This window comes from Haemaphysalis longicornis, unplaced genomic scaffold (genome assembly GCF_048455015.1).
Source record: "Haemaphysalis longicornis isolate Haplotype H1 unplaced genomic scaffold, Haemaphysalis longicornis Haplotype H1 scaffold_1, whole genome shotgun sequence".
Classification (NCBI taxonomy): Eukaryota; Metazoa; Arthropoda; class Arachnida; order Ixodida; family Ixodidae; genus Haemaphysalis; species Haemaphysalis longicornis.
This window is the reverse complement of record NW_027526203.1, coordinates 466294968-466316146: the sequence shown is the minus strand read 5'-3', so window position 1 is coordinate 466316146 and position 21179 is coordinate 466294968. Positions and strand designations below refer to the sequence as shown.

The window sequence follows — 21179 nt, the reverse complement described above, 5'->3', positions numbered from 1 at the left end:
CCCTTGTGTGTAAGGTAGAAGCCCCAGATTTAAAATCTTTGTCAGAGATGAGCTCTGAACTTAAAACAAGACTTGAGGGACACTACAAAGGGTTTAGCAACATTGTTTATCCCTTGGTCAGGTTAAAGTTATGAATGCATAGCTCCCAGTGCTTCTGGACAATTTAGGAACTATTTATCACAAAGAAAATGCATTCAAAAGTGCTGTTTTCTTTCCACCATCTCCATGCCATCTGGTGACATTAGCTACAATGACATACTTGCGAGCCTGCAGAGTGGCACTGACCCAGTAAAATGTCTTTTTTGTGCACCCATGTCCGACTGTCATGTGTTCCGCCTTAGTTTTCTTAGTTTTCTGGAAGTACTACGATGTTCAGTGGTGAAGTGTTAGGGTTTTTTATTGTTTTTTCTTCTTTTTTCAAATGTCTTAGCCCCTGTAGTGTCTTATCTTGTTGCTACGTTTGATAAATTTTGTTCAATTAAAAACTTGCACCTAGTAATGCAATGCACAAACAATACCAGTGTGGTGCGGCCTGAGGTCTCCTCCAGCCGCTAGCCATCAGTCCCTGCCATGGCCCCGGCCATTGAACCATTATCCTGGTGCAAAGCTCCACTCTACCCGTAGTAAGACATCTCAGTCTACAAAACTTATCAGCTCCGCTAACAGATTGTCACTGCCCCACCAACTCACCGGAGGCACTCCTTCTCCTCCTGAGCACCCGCCCTGGATGTTCCTCCCCATACCAGTCACGACTACTGTGCCCGGTATCACGAGGAAGGAGTATATTCCGGCCCCCGCACTAAAGTTCCTCGCCCTGGACTACATGTCGCGGATATACAGAGACCACACTCATGTGTACACTGATGGGTCAGTGTCATCAACATCATCCACTATCGGTGTGTGGATACCGTCATCACGTACTACCATCAGCGCCATGCTCAGTCACAGAACGTCAACTACGGCTACCGAACTTGCAGCTCTGAGGGTGGCTTTCGCTCATATCGTCAAGCAACCCGCTCGAGTGTGGGCCATCTTCACAGACTCAAGGGCTGCCCTTCAATGTCTAGCATCTTTTCCAAAAGACCAGCTTGTGTGTGACATACACGCTTTACATCTCCAAGCTCTACAAGCGCACCATCACATTGCACTTCAGTGGATTCCAGCCCATTGTGGGATAACTGGCAATGTGAAGGCGGACATTGCTGCATCCGTTGCGCATAAGCATCGTGTATCGGCAATAGCTATATCATTCTCCAGGAAAGATGCATCTATACTCGCATCCAGCGTGGCATGGAACATGCAGCGTGCAGCCTGGGATGACGTATCACGTCATTACGCGCCGTTATCTTTCATCGATCCCAACTGCAAATTTAAAATGCCACCAGGACTTTCTAAGCGGGTACAAGCAATTCTACATCGCATGCGGTTGAATGTCGCATACACGCGCAACTTCCTCTTCAAGATAAAACAGGCTACGTCGCCACTCTGCCCACACTGTGATGTGCGAGAAACCCTGCAGCACCTGCTCTGTGAATGTGCTCGATTCAGTGCTCAAAGAGTATCCCTCGCAGTGACTTTGGGACTGCCGCTTTCCGTGGACATGCAGCTAAAGGACGTTTTAGGACCATGGGCTTGTCCCAAACGTGCTTTACAGGCTACCAAAGCTCTGATAGAGTACCTGCAACACACAGGTCTAGACCAGTCGCTGTGAATAACTCGCCGTATATGCACGCATCAACTTCTTGAACATCATCGCCATCGTCTTCATCACGTCATCAACTGGCGTAGCAAGTTAGGCATTTTAGCCCAGCTAACATCGCCAGACTTCATTAAAGATCGCTCTCTCTCTCTCTCTCTCTATCCGGTCTCTACTCTGCCTGACCATTCTCCACCACACCAGCCACAGCGAACTGAAGTAGGGCCTGGTTCCCTTCAGTCCCCATGCTTTTTACGTAAACAGTGTTCTCCTCCTCGTTCCCGACCTTCTAGATGGTCTTTTGAAAGTACTGCGTTTGTTCGTTGTGAAGAAGTAGCCCGGCACGTGACTCCACACAATCCCTGGTCCATTCGTTACAACCAGTTCCCTTGCCAATTGCAATCATTCATTCACTACAGCTTTCACATCTGCAACCTTTCTCTGGACCTGATTCATAGGTAAAATGTGTGTTGCACTGCATTCACAATAATGGCCCTAGCATAGTGTTTTACTGCTCACAAAACTTGTGCACACCCCTATACATGCAAACCACTTACATACAATTGCGCCACCTAAGGAATGGCACACATAGTGAAAGAGATGAACTAAAGCAATATGAGTAGCAGAGATTTTTCAAGCATCTAACGCAACAAAGCACAGGAACAAAAAAATGTGGTGAAGGTATTCATCCTCTGAACCAAAAAAAAAGACAGCTGCTGCACAATAGTAACTTAGCCACTCCCAAGATTCTCTTTTCTGTGAAGCTACAGCTATCTACAGGCATTAATTGGTGCAAAGGTCACAGACCTGCACAATAACGTGTGGGTGGTGTCTGCCCTGATAAAACACTGGCACATAGTGAATTAAACTTTGGTCCTGATGCAGAATAGATAGTGAAGACAAAATACAAGTTGATCTATATTGATAAAATATCCCACTGAGAACATGAATATACCACTCTTACAAACAGCACTACTGAAAATAAGGTGAAAAACAGCGAAAGCATGAGGACAAGTACCAGGGTGTCGAACCGGAACCGGAACCGAACCGAAAACCGGAACCGAACCCGAATTTTTGCCCGGAACCGGAACTGAACCGGAACCGTATTTTTTCCGCCATTTTGGAACTGAACCCGAACCGGAACGAATTGAAGGAACCGTTCCGAACCGGTTCCGGGGCCTCAAAACTGTGATTTATAGTTTTCCATCCCGGTACCCTACCTTGCATCCGAAGATATTTTTACCATTCGCCAGACGCCACCACGCAATATTTTTTATAGTCTGCAGTTCCCAAGGCCCATAAGGTTCTCATCTTATTATTACCCTAAATTTAATGTATAGTCCGTATACACTATTAGTTTGCTTTAGGTGTTGCCCATCTCCCCAAATTATCTTTTTGCATTTACAATAACTAAAGTTAGAACGCATATTCCGTGGCAACATATCATGGGGTATTCTTTATGGTTTCTATCTGCAGTGTGTTTAAAATCGTGTGAAGTTTTCACGTTGTAAATTCGACTGCATCCGTGTCCGCTTGTGAAGGCCTTCAGGGACACCATCAACAATAAATCCGTATCTTATACTTATTTTAGTTTGAGTAGGCACTTATAAAAAAAACAGCACTCTACGTCACCATCCCTTTTTCTTGTACAGTGCCGTTGTGTCCTTCGGTTACTGCCCTAGAAGAACATGAGAATTGAAAAAAAAAAAAAAATAGGGGCATTCTCATTTTCACGTTTAAAGTAAATGCGATAGCATTTCGATGCATAGATTTAAGTCGATTAAAGCGGATTAGTGGGTAGTCTAGGGTGGTTTAGTGAGATTAGTGAATGAACTAATGTGAATTAGTGGGACTGCGGTGTTGATTAATATGGATTAGAGGAATTAGCGGGTCAGTTAAGGCGGATTAGAGGGTTGGACCAAACATGATATATTTGGGGTCCTTTACATTTCTAAAGATGCAGCGATGGCGTAGAGGTAGAACACCCGCCTCGCGTGCAGAAGGACCATGGCTCGAATCCCGGTGCCGGACAATTCCCACCGGATCAAAAAAAAAAAAAAATCCGCGTATTGATGGAATCCGCCTCTTTCATTGCGGTGTGCTGCCACCTAGCGTGCCTAGCGGAAGTTGAAGCCGTAGGTTTGCCGGCGTTTCCTCCGGCTGCGTTCTCGTTGTATGCACGGCAATCCCACATTACGGCGAGGAGCAGCCGAAGTTTTTCTTCTGTGTTGGTGTTATAACGCCTTAAGACGACAGCCCCTGGTCATCACATAATACCAGGCGGCTTCTTATCACTGAATGAGGGCTGGGAGAGAAATCTCGGACAGATCCGTGTGCCGTCCGAGTAGCAGAGCGAGCAGTACTTGGAGTCGTCTGGCATGAAGTACGATCGCCAGCTCAACAAAGGCCGGCAGTTCGCTGGACACATGTACGATTGGTGCACGCGATTCGCATGCGACTGATCGTTACGACTGTCGCCACGACTAGTCGTACGCGTGACTTTGAGACGGCCCGATGCGCGCATGAGATGCGTCGTCGGCGTCGCTCCGCCCACTGTTTTTGCTCCATGGTCAACTACGATGATCGCTGAGCTGAATTTGTAGATTCTGCGCGTTTGTTCGCAAGAAATGGATAAAGCAAGCAATCGTGAAGCGTTTTCTGCCTTCGGAAACAGTCCGCGCACACGCCGGCCGCGCCTGCCAGCTCGGCACACTCAGCGGCTCGAACCGGCGCAGACCACGGTAGCAACGGTAGCAACCGCGCTTGTCGCTGCTCTTCTGAATCAATCTGATCGCTAAAAAGTTCTACATGCGAGAAAGTAGGTGTTAGTGTGGTGAAAATTTGTGCTAGGGATTGTTGTCAAGGCTTATTTTAAAAGCGGCGATCAGATATATCTGCCGCGATGCAAGCTGACCGGTCGCCGCGGCGCGCGGTGCGCCGAGCAGCCGAGAGATGGCGATACCTGCGCGGAAGCATCGAAACAGGCTACGCAGATGTTTCGGTCACCGATCACTCAAACGGCAGTTATAACTTAAATAGAGTTCCACATGCGAGAAAGGGGATGATAGTGTAGTGAAAAGTTGTGTTGCGGATTGTCATTCGCAGTTGCACAGATAGCAGCGATCAAATATCCGCCAGGATGCCGAGCCGACGCGAGCGACGCAAGCCGCCGTAGCCGATTGCGTGCGGCCGACGGGAAGCGATAGAAGCCGACACCGTTCCCTTTTCGGCACTCCGAGTTACAGCGGAACGTAGCACAAGTTGTGGGCATGGTTCCGCGCACAACGAGCACACACAAAAAATCAAACGATGTAAATACAACCACGACCCCTTCCCGCTTGTGCGGGAGCTGTGGGGAATGTCGTCTGCTGCCCCTACTGGACTGCTTAGGGACTTGGCCGCTAGGGGATTGCGCATGCGCAGTGGGGTTGTGAAAGAGGCGGATTGCACAAAGGGGCCTGGGGTGCGGCCTGACCCCGGCGACCATTGCCGGTAATGCAATCCCTCACCAGAGCAGGATTGGCCACCCTGGTGCAGTAACGGCCACACCCTCCCATGAACACGCCAATTAACCCTCGGCCCTCAGTCCCCAGCGGCTGCGAAGCAACTGACCACGGCGGCGGTCAGACCTGTGACGCAGCAGAGGGTGCTAAGAATCCCTGGATCCGGACAGGCCGCCAATGGAATCTGAACCTGGCAACGTTTAACGTGCGAACCTTATCTAGCGAAGCAAGTCTCGAGGTGTTGTTCGAAGACCTAGAGGGCATTAAATGGGATGTAATAGGGCTTAGCGAGGTTAGGAGGGCAGGCGAAGCCCTTACGGTGCTGAAAAATGGACACGTCCTATGTTACCGTGGTCTAGAGGACAGAAGAGAACTGGGAGTGGGATTTCTAGTCAATAAAAGCATAGCTGGCAACATAGACGAATACTATAGCATTAACGAAAGGGCAGCAGGTCTTGTAATTAGGCTCAATAAGAGGTACAAGCTCAAGGTGGTCCAGGGCTACGCGCCCACATCCAGCCACGACGACCAAGTAGTGGAACGCCTCTATGAAGATGTGGAATCGGCAATGGCCAAAGCAAAAACGCAGTATACCGTAGTTATGGGGGACTTCAATGCTAAAGTAGGCAAGAATCAGGCTGGAGACAAGGCAGTTGGGAACTATGGTCTGGGCTGTAGAAATAGCAGGGGGGACCTACTAGTTGAGTTTGCCGAACGGAATAACCTACGCATAATGAATACCTTCTTCTGTAAACGGGAGAGTCGGAAGTGGACCTGGAGGTGCCCGAATGGGGAGCACAAAAATGAAATAGACCTCATATTATGCGATAACCCTGGCGTCGTGCAGGATGTAGAAGTGCTCGGAAGGGTAAGGTGTAGTGACCACCGTATGGTAAGATCTCGAATTAGGCTAGATTTGAGGCGGGACCGCAACAAGCTAGTACGTAAGAAGCCGATAAATGAGCTAACAGCAAGACGTAAAGTAGAAGAATTCAGGATCGCGCTGCAGAACCGATATTCCGCCCTTAACGAGGAAGCCGAGCTTACGACACAGGAAGCCAGCGACAACCTTACACGCATCCTCATGGAGTGTGCAGTAGAAGTCGGGGGCACTATGGCTAGACAGGATACTGGTAAACTTTCTCAGGAGACGAAAGATCTAATCAGGAAACGGCAAACCATGAGAATCTCTACCGCAGCTGACAGAATAGAACTAGCCGAGCTCTCGAAGTTAATCAATAAGCGTAAGACAGCTGACATACGGAAGTATAATATGGAGAGGATCGAATACGCTGTAAAGAACGGAGGTAGCCTGAAAGCAGTGAAGAGACGTCTTGGCGTGGGGAAAAATCAGATGTATGCACTTAAGGATAAGCAAGGCAACGTCATCACAAATAGGGATAAAATAGTCACAGTGGCCGAGGAGCTCTATAGGGATCTGTACAGTAGCCGGGACATACAGGATAATGCCGAACGAGATAGTAGCTCAGAGGAGATAGACATCGCACCAGTAACAACCGAAGAAGTAAGGAAGGCTTTGAAAGAAATAAAAGGGGGCAAAGCACCTGGTGAGGATCAAATAACAGCACACCTCTTGAAGGATGGCGGAGAAATTGTACTTGAAAAACTGGCAAACCTGTATACGCAATGCCTAATGACCGCAATGGTACCGGAATCTTGGAAGAACGCTAACATCATCCTAATCCATAAGAAAGGCGACATGAAGGACTTGAAAAATTACAGGCCGGTCAGCTTACTGTCAGTCGTCTACAAGTTATTTACCAAGGTAATCGCTAACCGAATCTCTGCAACCTTAGATTTCAGTCAACCTAAAGAACAAGCAGAATTCCGCAAAGGTTATTCAACAATGGACCATATTCACACGATCAATCAGGTGATAGAGGAGTGCGCTGAGTATACTGAACCCCCATATATAGCCTTCATAGATTATGAGAAAGCATTTGACTCGGTGGAAACACTAGCCGTCATTCAGGCATTACGGAACCAGGGGGTAGATGAGCATTATGTAAGAATACTAGAGGATATCTATAATGGGTCTACAGCTACCATCATCCTCCATAGGGAGAGCAGTAACATACCTATAAGGAAGGGTGTCAGACAAGGAGACACAATCTCTCCAATGTTATTCACAGCATGCTTACAAGAAGTATTCAGAACGTTGGATTGGGAACAGGTGGGAGTAAGGGTTAATGGAGAATACCTCAGTAACCTCAGATTTGCTGATGACGTTGCCTTGCTAAGTAACTCGGGGGACGAATTGCAAAGCATGCTTTCCGCACTGGGCGAACAGAGTAGAACCGTGGGCCTGAAAATTAATATGCAGAAAACTAAAGTAATGATCAATAACCTCGGGACAGCACAGCAGTTTGAGATAGATGGCGAGGCAGTGGAAGCGGTAAGCGAATATATATACTTAGGCCAAGTTGTGACCCCAGATCCCAACCATGAGGCAGAGATAATTAGAAGGATCAGAATGGGGTGGGGTGCATATGGCAGACATTCTCAGATAATGAATAGCAGCCTACCATTGTCGCTGAAGAAGAAAGTGTATGACAGGTGCATCTTACCGGTACTCACCTACGGGGCAGTAACTTGGAGGCTCACTAAGACGGTTCAACTTAAATTGAGAACGACTCAGCGGGCAATGGAGCGGAAAATGATAGGTGTAACATTAAGGGACAAGAAGAGAGCGGAGTGGGTCAGGGAGCAAACTGGTGTTAAAGATATATTAGTAGAAATTAAGAAGAAATGGACGTGGGCAGGGCATGTAATGCGAAGGCAAGATAACCGCTGGTCATTAAGGGTAACAGAGTGGATCCCTAGAGAAGGCAAGCGCTGCAGGGGGCGGCAGAAAGTTAGATGGGCAGATGAGATCAAGAAGTTTGCGGGGATAAATTGGTCACAGTTGGCACAGGACCGAGGTAATTGGAGAATAATGGGAGAGGCCTTTGCCCTGCAGTGGGCGTAGATAGGCTGGTGATGATGATGATGATGATGATGATGATGATGATGATGACATTTCTAAATTTTGCAGCGTTCTCCTTCTCGACCAATCAGGAAATTTAGTTATGCACAAAATAGCCGGAAAGTTATGTGTCGATTACCTCAATGCTATAAAAGGCCTTTTTTATGTACGTATTACGCTCTTATGTTATTTCTCGCGTAAGATTTACATTTCGCAATGAAGTTAAAACCTAATTGCCTAATGCATGTCTTATATTCACCAAAAGGTTCTCAAAATGTGTATATATATATGAGGTAAGACTAGGAAGCAACTAAACTGAAAGAGAAAAAAAAGGAACGATCAACTGGTTTGATGCGAAAGACACCCGATAGCACTCTCCGATACCTTCTCTTTCTTCGTGCTGCCGTTCTGCAGCCTTCCACAGATGTACCATCTCAACCCCCGAACACAGCCCCTTCCAAGCTGAGGAAGAGGCGATAGCACGTGCGCTTAGCTAAAGGGCCGCCAAAAGTCTAATAACAAACTCTTATCAGGCGTGGCGCAACTTTGCCAATAGTTTATTGTATGTTACAACACTTCGAATGAACAAGCAGAGACTACCAAGGAGACCAGCCAGGATTGTATGGGCACCAGCTCATAATTGCATCGCGGGCAGACAAGATCACCAACCTCGTGGCTGGACCTGTGACCCGCTTAGCCAGCGCTGATGAAGCCGAGCCCGAGCGCATGCATCCTGTATACATACCAGGAAATTAATTAGCACTATAGGCTCTCCCGTAGAATGTATTCCTCCCCGCACAAATCGCTAGCGAATAACCAGGAAAGATTATTCCCTGCACTGCGGATTGACACCTTCCCACACATCACCAGTCTTCCCCTCTTTGACCGGACACAATTCTCTCCATTTCGTCGCTTCTGTGGGGAGCCTGGAAACCTCATACACACAGTAGGCGGCTGCGACAAGTCCACCCTAGATCCACCCAACATACACGTTTCCATAGAGATTTGGGAAAAAGCCTTGGCCAGCTCCGGCTTGGAAGATCAGTTTCTCTTGATGGAAACGACTGTCGACTCTACCCCTTGAATGAGGACGCTTCTCTGAAACTTTTCCTCGATTTATTTAAAGTTCATTTTCCCTCTCTTTGCGAGGGATAATTACTGCTGCTCGTGACTTCACTCAGCTATTATCTTTCGTAGAGCCCAACCGCTCTCACCTGTCGCTGAAGTACTATTTAGCAAGTTCTTATCTCCGGTGGTTTCGTATCCAATGCCGTCCTGTACACGACGTCCAATGAGTTTTTAAAGCCGTTCTTTCTTTCTAACTGGTAGGTTAGCATATGAAAGATGCAGAAGGAAATCGCTTTAAACGCCACCAGCCACGCTTGACAGTCGGAGGTTGACGCCGACGTGGGACTGTTTTCGACTTCTAGCAGTGCTAATGATTTCATGTTAAAGCTAAAGCGCCGTTGAAACAAGGGGTACATGAAAAGCGTAGCAGACCAATCAATTTATTTAAATGCAAAATTATTTGGCTCATTGTGCGAAAACGGGGGTGCATGCGCGCGTGCGTGCCTAGACATTTGGTGGAACCAAAAAAGATGTTGGGCGCTGAGGCTCTCCTGCGCGCCAAAAAGACTTCCCGCTCGCCAGTAAACTACCTGCCTGCCTGGCTGCCTGCCAGGCAGGCGATTCCAGCGAGGATGCGTGATTTCGGGACGAGGGGCGGCCCGCCACGACAAGCCCGGGCGGAGGGGGAGGCGGCGGAGACGCAAAATACTGTGCCATGGCGACACTCCAGGGTACTAAAAAATTTCTGCAGATATTCAAACAATTATCTACTAATGCGTAGCATTCCTATACCGCTTCTCCTCAGTGTGAGTATCTAAAGCCAATTTTTGGTCTTTATAAATCCTGTCCGACCAATTATCTCAATTGACGCTGTTATAATTACAAATGGAATATTCGCGAAATCTCCAATATTGTGGAAATGCAGGCAGTTTTACGGTTTCCCATTTTCCTTAATTGCTTAATATTTTTCTTATTTTATAGTTTTTCAAAATTTCGTTCGACCAATTATTTCCATTTGCGCTATTATAACGATTACATTTGGAACTCGGGAAATCTGCCTTATTGTGGAAATGCAGGATGTTCTACGGTTCGCCAGTTTCCACAATTATTATACATTTTTTTTTTTATTTTTTACAGTTATAAATTTTGTTCGGCTAATTATCTCCATTTACCCTATATAACGATTACAGGTGGAAATTTCCCGAAATCCTCATTATTGTGGAAATGCAGAATGTCATACGGTTTGCCAGTTTCGGTGATTATTTTATTTTATTTTTTAGTTTTTCATAAATTTTGTGCGACCAGTTATCTCCATTTACCGTATTTACCCAATTCTAACGCGCACTTTTTTCCGAAAAAATAGGCCGAAAAATTGCATGCGCGTTAGAATCGGATGCAAGACCGAAACTGCCGAAACAACGGAAATTTCGTACCACCCATCGCCATCGCCATCTTAAGATGGTGCCAAAGCTTTTAGCAACGTTTTTTCGGACGCAGCAAGTATTCTATAGCAGTAAGCCTAGGCGCCTAGGTTTTTCTATCGGCGTTCACACAAATCGTCAAATCGTTTCACTTGTGCGCTTGATAACAGCAATGGCAGCAGCGGCTCCCACGCGTTCAAAACGAGCGGTCGGCTGAAGCGTGTACCTCTGGAGAAGCTCTCGGGATGGGCGTGCGAGTCGTGGGCCATGATACCATCGACCATGGTTGAATTTTTGTTCAGATGTGTGGCATCGCGAACGCGCTTGAAGGCACCGAGGCCTAGATGTTGTGGTCAGCGGAGAGCGACGAGGAGTGAGATGAGTGAGATTACTTCGGGAAATAAATCGCCCGTTTCTCTCGCATTCATTTGTCTGGGTCACAAAGTCCCGTGCGCGTTACAATCGGAGGTGCAAGTTTTTTCGTTTTTTTTTTTTTGCCAGGAAAATCGGGTGCGCGTTAGAATCGGGTAAATACGGTACGCTATTATAGCGATTACAGGTGCAACTCCCGCGAAATCGGTATTTTTGTGGAAATGAAGGGGGTTACACGGTCCTTGATGTGGGCAAAGAATGGTACGCATTACAACGATTGTGGATGGACGGGTCGTCTGCTTAGTAGGACGGGGCAATAGGCAGTCTGCAGGGAGGCTGCCCATAACCAGAAGATTCTAGCGAAGATGCACCGAGGGGGAGGCGTCGGAGGCACCCATGTGCTGCCCACAGGTCAGGAGGCTAACTGCTTGCCTTCCAGAAGACTGTGGCGAGAACGCATTATTTGGAGACGATGTGCGGCCCGTCACTTGTCGGCGAAGGGAGTGGATCACATGGCTGCACAGTGGCTACGTAGAGCCATGCATTAGAGCGCAGCCCTTAAGCACCCGATCCTGTGGTTTCGCGGTGTCCCTCAGTGTTGGACTCGTTGTAAACGAGAGAACGAAGACGCCACCGAAGATCGAGCTGGCAGGAAAACGGAGGTTGCAAGTATGACGAAAGTGTAAGGGGAAAGGCGTAATTCCGTGACCGTGCGAGACGGGCTTCACAGTGGCGACCCCTTACGAGATAACAACAGAGTATGCCGCACGCCGTCGTCCATTAGCTGATGACGCGATCACTTCCTGAGGCACAGCATTTATGCGCCGTCGCCAAAAAGACTACAGTTCGCACTGCACTCAAATTTCGCATTAGTGAGTGTCGTAATCGTCCGTCATTTTCTTCCTCAAGAAAACAACTGCGGGGTATGAAACTGCAGTGTTATGATCCAAGAATAAATTAAATTAAAATATAAAAATGAAAGAATATAAATCAATAAAAACAAACTTGCGGACATAAAAAGCAGGGATTTCAAATCCATACAAATACGCAGTCTTATGTGTCCGAGCGAATTTTTCATTTCGCTTCAGTTGATGTTTTAATCCTGGACCTACTATAGAAAACATTTTGCAGTACATTTTACAGTTAAAGGAACTCTTCAACACTTTAGATCAACGCTCTCACTCTTATCTTCGCATCTGGAAGCACTGCAAAAGTTATAGCTATTGCCAGCACAGAGGAGCAGTGCTCGTCCCAGCAGATACGCCTTCCGTTTCTGCTTCGCTGTTGTGGTTTCATTTTAATGGCGCAACTTTAGGAAAGCCGGCATATAGCCGCTACATGGCTGTAATGACGTCATTCCAGCGGTAGAAGAACGCCAAGACTGGGGAAGAGAGAAAAATATTTCAAGCAAGTTTGTAAGTTATCTGGTGGGGACAGAGAAGTACTTTTTGTCTGAGGGACTTTGCGACTCCCTGATCTAAGCACTGGATGTGTTGGTTGACTACTTTCTGCAAGCATTCAAGATTTCGAACAAAGTTGAAAAAAAGTGTTGCAGGGTTGCTTATTTTTGGCCAAAACAAATCATTTGCACAAAAAAAACCTACATTATGGCTTCGTTTTTGACAAGGAAACCTGACAAGGAAATGATAACCCAGCACAAAAAAATTAACAGAAAAAAACACGCTCGCTTTTTTTTTTCGAACCCGTTCGAACCCGTTTGAACCGGTTCGAACCGGTTCGAACCGGAACGGAATGGTGTACCGGAACTGAACCCGAACCGAACCCGAAAGGCTTGAACCCGAACCTGAACCGAACCCGAAAAAATTCCGGTTCGACACCCTGACAAGTACCCCCAACACTGGCCACCTTGTTCAATTTGCCCAAGAAGCGACAATAATAAAGTGACAAGAAAAGAAGGCCGGAGCTTTTATGGTGTTTTGTTTGTGGGACAACAAAGGGAAACCTAGAAACATGACATGAGCCAAGTCGATAGGTTATGCAGCCATCCTGCAGGTTTAAAAGTGGTTTCAGTGTGATGCCCGGTATCTCAGCCAGATCATTGTTGAAGGAACTTTGTACAACGCTGTGTATTTGCGAGTGTTTTCATTGTGGTGGAAAACTCTTGTAAATACAAATTTTGACTAAGGCCAGTTTATTTTAAGTGACCAACTATGTACTAGCACTCTCAGCAACAAAGCACCAAATGGAGACATTGGTGTCAGTCCTGTGAGAAACTTTGGGAGCTTTCTGCAGTTTGTTATGCGGCTGGCTTGGATGTCAAAAAAATCGGCAGAGGGAATAACTGGAATAGACATGGTGAAATGCGGCGATGAAGTGAGCAAGAAGATCACTGCGCAAATACTTAGTTATTTTCCAATCCAGAAAGGATGCAAGCGCGACTGGAATGAGTGTACAATGAGTGAACATAAGTGTGCTACGTAGGCTACAATTTAGATGACAACAGTCAGTCATGTGTCAAAAGAGCACCCATTATTTTGTGTACCTTTGTTCCCCCTTCCTCCAATGAATGCTTTTTTACTTTTCAATGAGCAAATGTCAACATCATGGAACATGCAATAATATAAGATGTGCAGGCGGCACACGGTGAAGCCTGTGCATGTGCGGGGTCAGTTTTACGCCCGTGACGGAAAACCATTTAAAACAGACTAAACTATTTTTCAACAAAGCGACAAACTATATCGCAGGCGCCATGGAAGAAATTTTCGCTTAGTCGTCCAGAGCAGCAAAGGATGCGAGAATTAGGGAGACAACTGATTTCACTCAACTAATGGAACTGCTTACTACGTAGTAGTCATGCAGCATTTAGCTGCTGTTATGCAGGTAGACTGCACCGCTGCTTCACTTGCTTCCAGTTTATTGTGGCGCAAACAGCAGCCAGTTGTTTGCACCGTCAAATGACTGTGAGGAAAATGAGGAAAGGAGACTTGTTCACTCAGCCTTCCTCCGCAATAAAGGCACCTTTTGCCACCGAATAACTGCTGAAAGGGCTATGAGGAGGCAAGGCCTTTGTTTGAAACAAACTTGCTACCTGTTTTTGGAGTCTCTTTAAAGCTTGTGCCGTGCACTGCGCCTTCTTTCTGCTGGCGAAAAGACAGCACTGGACCCCACTCTTTCATTTCTCTCTCTCTTTATTCGAATGCGGTTCAGGGTTGCAGGATGTGGCTCTAACATGAGAGATAAAGGGCAGATCAAAAGCCAAGGGAGATATCGTGGACCCCCTCTGATGAAAGCAACATGATAGAGCAATGCAAATGGTGGCAACATGCTGATATGAAACCGAGATGGCCAACACAGATAAACAGCTTGCAGGCAGAAAGAAGAAAGCAACAGATAGAGTGACGGGTCATGCTCAGGCAATTATTCTAGTATTTATAGCTACTACCTGTGTGGTTGGTAGCCTTTGATGCTTATGTGCTTTGCAGCAAGTCTGGCAGCGCTCTTGCACTGCTTCAGGAGGATTGAGTCGCTTGCACCAGCAATTACATAGCCTCTAACACTGCACTGTAAATGGGAAACTGTGTTTTGATGTAAATTAATACCAATTTTACTGCTACAGGCTTCATTATATTGAAATGATACAAAATTTGCCACATTATATTGAGGCTAAATATACATATATTGAGGCTAAATATACACAGGGTTCAATGGGAATAAAGTTACGCAAGTCATGTTACTTTGTTGCATAAAGATTTTCATTATACGGACGTCCGATATTTTGAGGTTTAACGGTACCACAGATAAATTTTGATAAGCAAACAAGACATCAATAATAATCATGAACTCTGTTGGCACTATAAAATTTAGGAGAAGGACAAGGCATCAAATGACACTCAAAACTCACACAATGTCCCTCCCATGGAGTAAGATAAAGAGGAGCGCCAAGTGTGGCCCAAAAAAAAAACATTTGCGAGGGACTCGCCCAGCTTTCACTTTGCTATCTCCCTCTTTCACGCCCCTCTCTTCGCTGTGCCTTTGTGCGTTGCTCTCCCCTTGCTCGCTCTCCGGCTTGTTTCCCTTCGCCGCGACATCTGTCTTCTAACATGTCAAACTATGCGTGCAAACACAAGGAGCGCGCGCGGAATCTAAATCACAGTGCGCGGCCGCAATAAGCGGCGGGGTAATCGCACACCGCCACATATGTGATCACTGCTTACACTGAAAACAGGGAACATTTAGTCTGGAATAATCAAGGCGGACTGAAGAATATCGATATAACCCAGGAGATCTAAGATAAAATCGTACGACGACAATTTCGAAAGATCCACACAAGAAATGAGCCAGAGTAATATCGCACACTGCAACAAGCACTCTAGCCTGATTCGACTCACGGTAAAGCGGTACAGCGCAAAAATCGCTTTTTCTTGGTCGCCCGCTACCCTGCCGTGCGCTTAACGATTTATGCTTCTTCTGTACACACGCAACGCTTACGTCCGCAGTCCACATAGGCGTGCGGCAATGATGCATACAGTTCCACTCAAGAAATTTATGGTTGCCGCCTTGCCATGAACATGGAAAGGCACTGTCAGCATCATTACGCGGGCAAAGAATTTCGAACTCTATCTTTGCTTCAACCCACGTCCTAACTTACGGCCCGATGTTCACTGTCATGTGCGGTCGTGTAATCTTGTCGATGCCGCCAGCGCATACCGCCAGATGCATTGCTGAGCAACGTGTTCTGTTGATCTGGTTTGCGAAAATAAATTTGTTCTAGAATAAAGAGCGAAGCCAGATAATGACCTATATTGCATCATAAGAAGTGCGTGTGTGTTTTCTAAAATTACATTTAATTTAAATTAAATTAAATTTGTAACATTGTAATCTACATTGTAAATTGTAAATTTGTAATCTACACCTGTCCTATTATTTCATCTTATTAATGGCGGCATCTACGGAAGTTTGCCCCCTGCATGTCATATCTACGTGTCGTAATTAACAGGTGCACAACCAGTTGAGGGGTCGCAAGTACTCAGAAATTAGAGAGGGAGGGGGAAAAGGCAAGTGATGTGTCAAAAAAGTATGGAACATATTGGTACTAAGTGGAGTTGTGATACGGAAACATTTCTCAAAGCGTCCCCCGCATGCCCCTGGCGTGCTTGTTTTGGCACTACTCCCAACTAGCCTGAATTAATGAAAGAAGCAGCTGTTTATGCAATTCAAATCGTTAAGTTGATTTAAAAATCAGTGTTGCCTTCAAAAGCACCTAGCCCCAATCATCATTTTTCAAGCAACACTCCACGTTTTACGTGCGCTCTGCACCAAGGAGCAAGCTGCTTTCGACTGTGTGGATGTAGTTCTCTGGAGCACCGTGTGCTATACAGTAGCGTGGTATGCAGTACTAGCAGTACACATAATGCAATGCGTGCTGTCGTATACAGTTCCAAAAGAGAAGAAAAAAAGCTCGGGGCTACACCTCGGCATGTGAGCTCACTGTTCAGCATTCATTCCGATTTTGAGCCAGCAAGTTTAGTTTACAAGCGGCGAGAAGGTGGAGGGCACTTTTAAAATCGCTATTTGTTAGAACTAGTTGGCTTCTGTAATACATGTAGCACACAACAGTATTCCCATTCGCCAATTTACGGACTGTAGTGCCATTCGTGGTCCCAAGTGCAGAAAAGGAAGAGTTTCTCTCGCGGCCAGATGTCTGGATGTGGTTGCTACATTTCGTATTCCTGTTCTGCAAACAAATCATTAACGTATCTTCGCCGTACGACAACTTAATTCCGTCGGGTACCGGTTACCCAGGTGGTGCTGTCGAACCAGTTAATCAGGCCCGCAACGAGCGCGAAGCTGTGCCAAACAAACCGCCTCTGAAGCAGACGACAAATTCATCCGGAATGCGCCTCGCCGTCGTGCCCCGCGAACTGAGCAGCTCCAGAGCGCGGGGATCACTGTGCTATTCGTAGCGCCATCTACATTGTACTCTGCGGGTGAAGGACATTAAGGGCCCGTCGGAGAGAGCGAAGTCGGCACTCCTGTTTATCTTACTCTGTGGTTCCAACAGTAGTTTGAAGAGCACCTGCTTTAGAAACAAAGCAGCCACTCACCAATGCCTTAAAAAATACCAATGGTCAGCACTTCCACCAGACAGTGGAATAAAAGGTTTCATAGTTTGAACGATGCAATGCAGCCACAAGTAAGAGTTCATAAATTTCGCTTCACTGCCCTTCAAAAAAAATAATAATAAATAATAATAACAAAAGAGAGGTGGAGAATGAGAAGAGCAGGGCATACTTGGCAATCTGCTGGTCGAGTTCCGTGAGGCTTTCTCCTCCGAGGACCCACATGGCATCCCCAAGAACCAGGGCCTGGTGCATGGCTCGACCCCGCACCCAGCCAGCGGCCACCGGCTCCGCCGTGTAGTGGGGAGCGCCCTCGGCAATACTGCAGTCGTCACCTGCACGAGACCGTGGGCTGCACTGTCCCCTCTACACTGCCCCCTGCAAACCGACAGGCGCTGGCACAACGGTGCTCCGTATCATAGATTGTGACTCAATTAAGCCTGGCCCCAACTTAAAACTTGCACATATGTAGTACCACTGTAAATACACAATGCCATTTTTTCTCGTTCTTTTTATGCAAAAAATGCAGCCGTTTTCCGTTAGCGTTCCCTCAATTACTTGTAGTGATGGGGAATAGTGATGTCATGCCTAGTGCCATGCGCGTAGCTCCTCCTGCTGCGAGTCGATTACACAGGACAGCAAGGTTCCACACGCGTCGCTGGGAGAGCTGCCATCATTAACTACGAAAAGAACAAGAGGACAGGCAGCAAAGCCTCAAGTGCTTTCGGGAGTCACAGCAACAACGCATTTGCAATGTCCTTCCTTTTATGGAGCCCAGGCGCAATAAAATATTGCAAGTTAACAAAGCGATTTCTGCATCCTGCAAACTTTGTTATAATAAGTGTACTTAACAGCATACAATTCGTTGCAGCATCACCAGCAGTAATGCTAACAGAGGTAGAGGTTAGCTGGTATGGCATCACATTACAAAACACAGTGCCCTGCGAAATTAGATGAAACACTACATAAGCACATATAGTGAACCTTGATAAGAACAGCTTTTATTTGCAGGTGACAGCTTCATTAAATCAGCCCAAGGGGCCGTGGAACGATGTGGGAGGACAGGAAACCACAATCCTGAATCAGGAAGCAAACTTGGGTGGAAGACCCCCAAGCTCAAATTAAGAGGAAGAAGCGGAGCGAGCCTGGGCATGTAATGTGGAGCACTGATAACCGACATCAGGCGAACAGAGTGGCTACCAGGAGACTGAACTACAAAAAGATGAGAAGATTGAGGGAAGAGGACAGATTTGTATAGTGCAGGATAGAAGCAGCTGTACAAATCTGAGATTGAGCACTTTGCCCTGCAGTGGACATAAATATGCTGCTGCTGCTGATGACAGTGATAGGAGTGGAAACCTACATCCGTTCTGCAAGCTGTGTGAAGCGCTGTGGATGCTACACAGACCTCAACTAATCCGCCAAGTCAGCATGCCTAACTCACAATGAAATTTTACTCAGTCTGGCTGAAAAAAAAAAAGCGATGATTGGCGTTGGGGTCTTGGAAGAAAATTTCCGCCCCCTGCTATGCATGGGAACTACCTCAGAACGTCGCGTAGCTCGAGCTTTGCTGCATGCAGCTTGTAGAATAGACCATGCTTCTGATACACACAGAAGATCCAAAGAAATTCAGTGCAGACAAGATTTTGATCTTCTCTGCACTGAAGTCACCAAAAACGTCATATACTACCAGAGAGATTAAGGGCATGCAGAAAAAGAATGAGGCCTAGTTTGATAGGAGACAGAGAATGCAGCGCAGAGGGAAAGGAAAGGACGGGAAACACAGGATGAAATGGAAGCAGGACTCAAGGACAGCACATGGGGCAGGAATGCCTACACATGGGAGGAAAAAAGGTGCACGGGTACCGAAATAAAAACGCAAGGGAATAGCAATGAATGCAGGCTGCAGTGCCTCGTGGCCCCTCCCGTGTACCTGTGTAGAAGGGGTCACAGGTGCAGCGTCCCTTGTCCTTGTCACAGGACCCATTGTTGCAGTCCTGGGGACACACCTGGGTACTACAGTCCTCTCCAGCCCAGCCCGGCAAGCACTGGCACACACCAAGCACACAGTCACCGTGGGAGGAGCAGTTGTGGGAGCACCCGTTGACACTGCGCAACACACGGGGCCGCTTTCACGTGACCCACGACAGAAGCCGCGGCCAACTTGACATGCCCCACAATGCGAGTGTACTGCAAGGACTCATGCACCCGGCAGCAGAGGAACACAACACTACAGCTGAAACCCTTACCAAAAAAGAAGCAGTTTTACTTGAACATTAGGATCAGGGCATAAGTCTCTTGTGTCTACATCCATTTTATTCCCTTATTAACCGACCGTATAAGGTTGTCCAAAATTGGCTTGATAAAAATTCACTGCACCAGTCACAGCAGCAACCACTCATCATTATTTTAATCCCATCAGCCTACTAAATTTCAACATTGCAATCCCAACTATCAAATAGAGAAACTGAAACTTAGCAGTAAGCATTTGGAACCTTCAACTACATTATTCTGTGAAGAGCCTGCAAGTCCGCAGTGTCTTTCAAAGCAGCATGTGATGCCTCCAGGGAAGCCGAGAAATAGTAACGTTAAGAAACTTTTTTTTTTTTCTCACAGAATAATTTTTTTTTTCTCCGCACATGGTGTAAGTGACTCCAGTGAAAAATGTGCCCACAACGTGCATACACCCATATGCAAGTCTTTTCACCCCAGCTTATCATGGCCGTTATTCAACCTCTGTGGTGGCACACCAAGATTCAGGCCGAAAGCATTGCAGACTGTTGACGTGTTAAGCTGCTGTTCAAGTTTCCCGTGAATCCCACTCCTCCCACCAGTACAAAGGGGCTTAAGGAGGATTAAATCTTAGAATATGATGCATCCCCAGCTGCAAAGAAAAGCTTTCCCATATGCACGTTTATGCCATGACACATCATTATCATAAGCTCCATTTCGCTACGACCTACTCCTCAACAATGTAAGGGTGTGGAATGAAAAGTTCACTCAAAATCCTTCTCATATTTATGCTGTCATTCAACCTGCTAAACTGGCATACAAAAGATATGCACATCTGAAGGACAAGGTAACATTAAGGCATTAAATATATGCTTATTTACCTCATTCATGTAAAGCATTCTACAAGAATAATTTTTGGCATTCACAGAGTGTTTAGAAAGTGTTAACCAATGCAAGAGAACAAAACAACACTACACAGTGCATTTTGTATCAGCTACGGCAGCCAAAAAATAGCGAAGACGAAACAATGCCATCCACCAGTACTAGGGATGTTTCCCCTAAATAACACATCAACAGGAGTAACCATAACCAGTGAAATTTCTGCTAAATTTCTTTCCGCTGTCATGAACGGCGAATGCGCCCACAAAGTTGAACCTATTCAATGGCACTAGCGAGCCTAGGCTGCCATTTATAAGTGCAACTGGGAGGCGGAAAAGAAAAATGCTATGACACACAAAGCAAAATGAACCACGTGGACTATAACAGCAATACTTCAGTCACTTGCATAAATTTAGTGCCAGCTTCTGTAAAAGCATTAAGGTAATTAAATGGCGCTGACCACATGAGACTGCATGCGCCCCCAAAAGAGGCGGTGTTCACTGGTTATGACAGTGAAAAAGAATAACACATGTGCAAAATATTGAATGCAAAAGTAAAGAAGCCAAGCTGTGCTTGAACGTGTTTTGTGCTAATCAGCCTTTTCGCATTAGTATATACTACCCCCAGACTGGATCTGGAGGCACTGAGCTGGAGCCACTGTGACAGTGTGCCTCACCAGATATTCCTTTTCGTAGCTGCATTCTTTTTTTTTTTTCTTTCTGTGTTTGCCGTTGCCACCTGCACAGTTCAGTGCAGTTGACAGCTGCACTCCGTCCTTTTTCAAGTTCTGTTTGTGCGCCCGCATGTGTGTGCGCATGCAAGAGAGACCTCAAGCATATTAGCATGACACAAAAGCGTGCCTATAATTGGTGTCAATTTCGCCCAATCCCTCCCGAAGTATCACAGATCAGGGAGGACACCAACAGTGATCGAGATGAACTA

The 21179-nt window shown here is 46.4% G+C and overlaps 2 protein-coding genes across 2 annotated transcripts in view; both read right to left on the bottom strand.

Annotated features, from left to right (window-relative positions):
• The window catches only part of LOC144156213 (pseudouridylate synthase TRUB1-like), a 356387-nt gene that overhangs the window by 79903 nt on the left and 255305 nt on the right, over positions 1 to 21179 (bottom strand). The gene's annotated exons all lie outside the window — the stretch shown is intronic.
• Positions 1 to 21179, bottom strand: part of Dsd (attractin-like protein dsd) — a 69242-nt gene that overhangs the window by 40067 nt on the left and 7996 nt on the right. The window contains exons 4-5 of the mRNA XM_077688084.1: positions 19060 to 19235; positions 17299 to 17461 (exon numbers count right to left, since the gene is read on the bottom strand). Coding sequence (XP_077544210.1) covers positions 17299 to 17461; positions 19060 to 19235 — 339 coding nt within the window. The remainder of the gene's footprint in view (positions 1 to 17298; positions 17462 to 19059; positions 19236 to 21179) is intronic.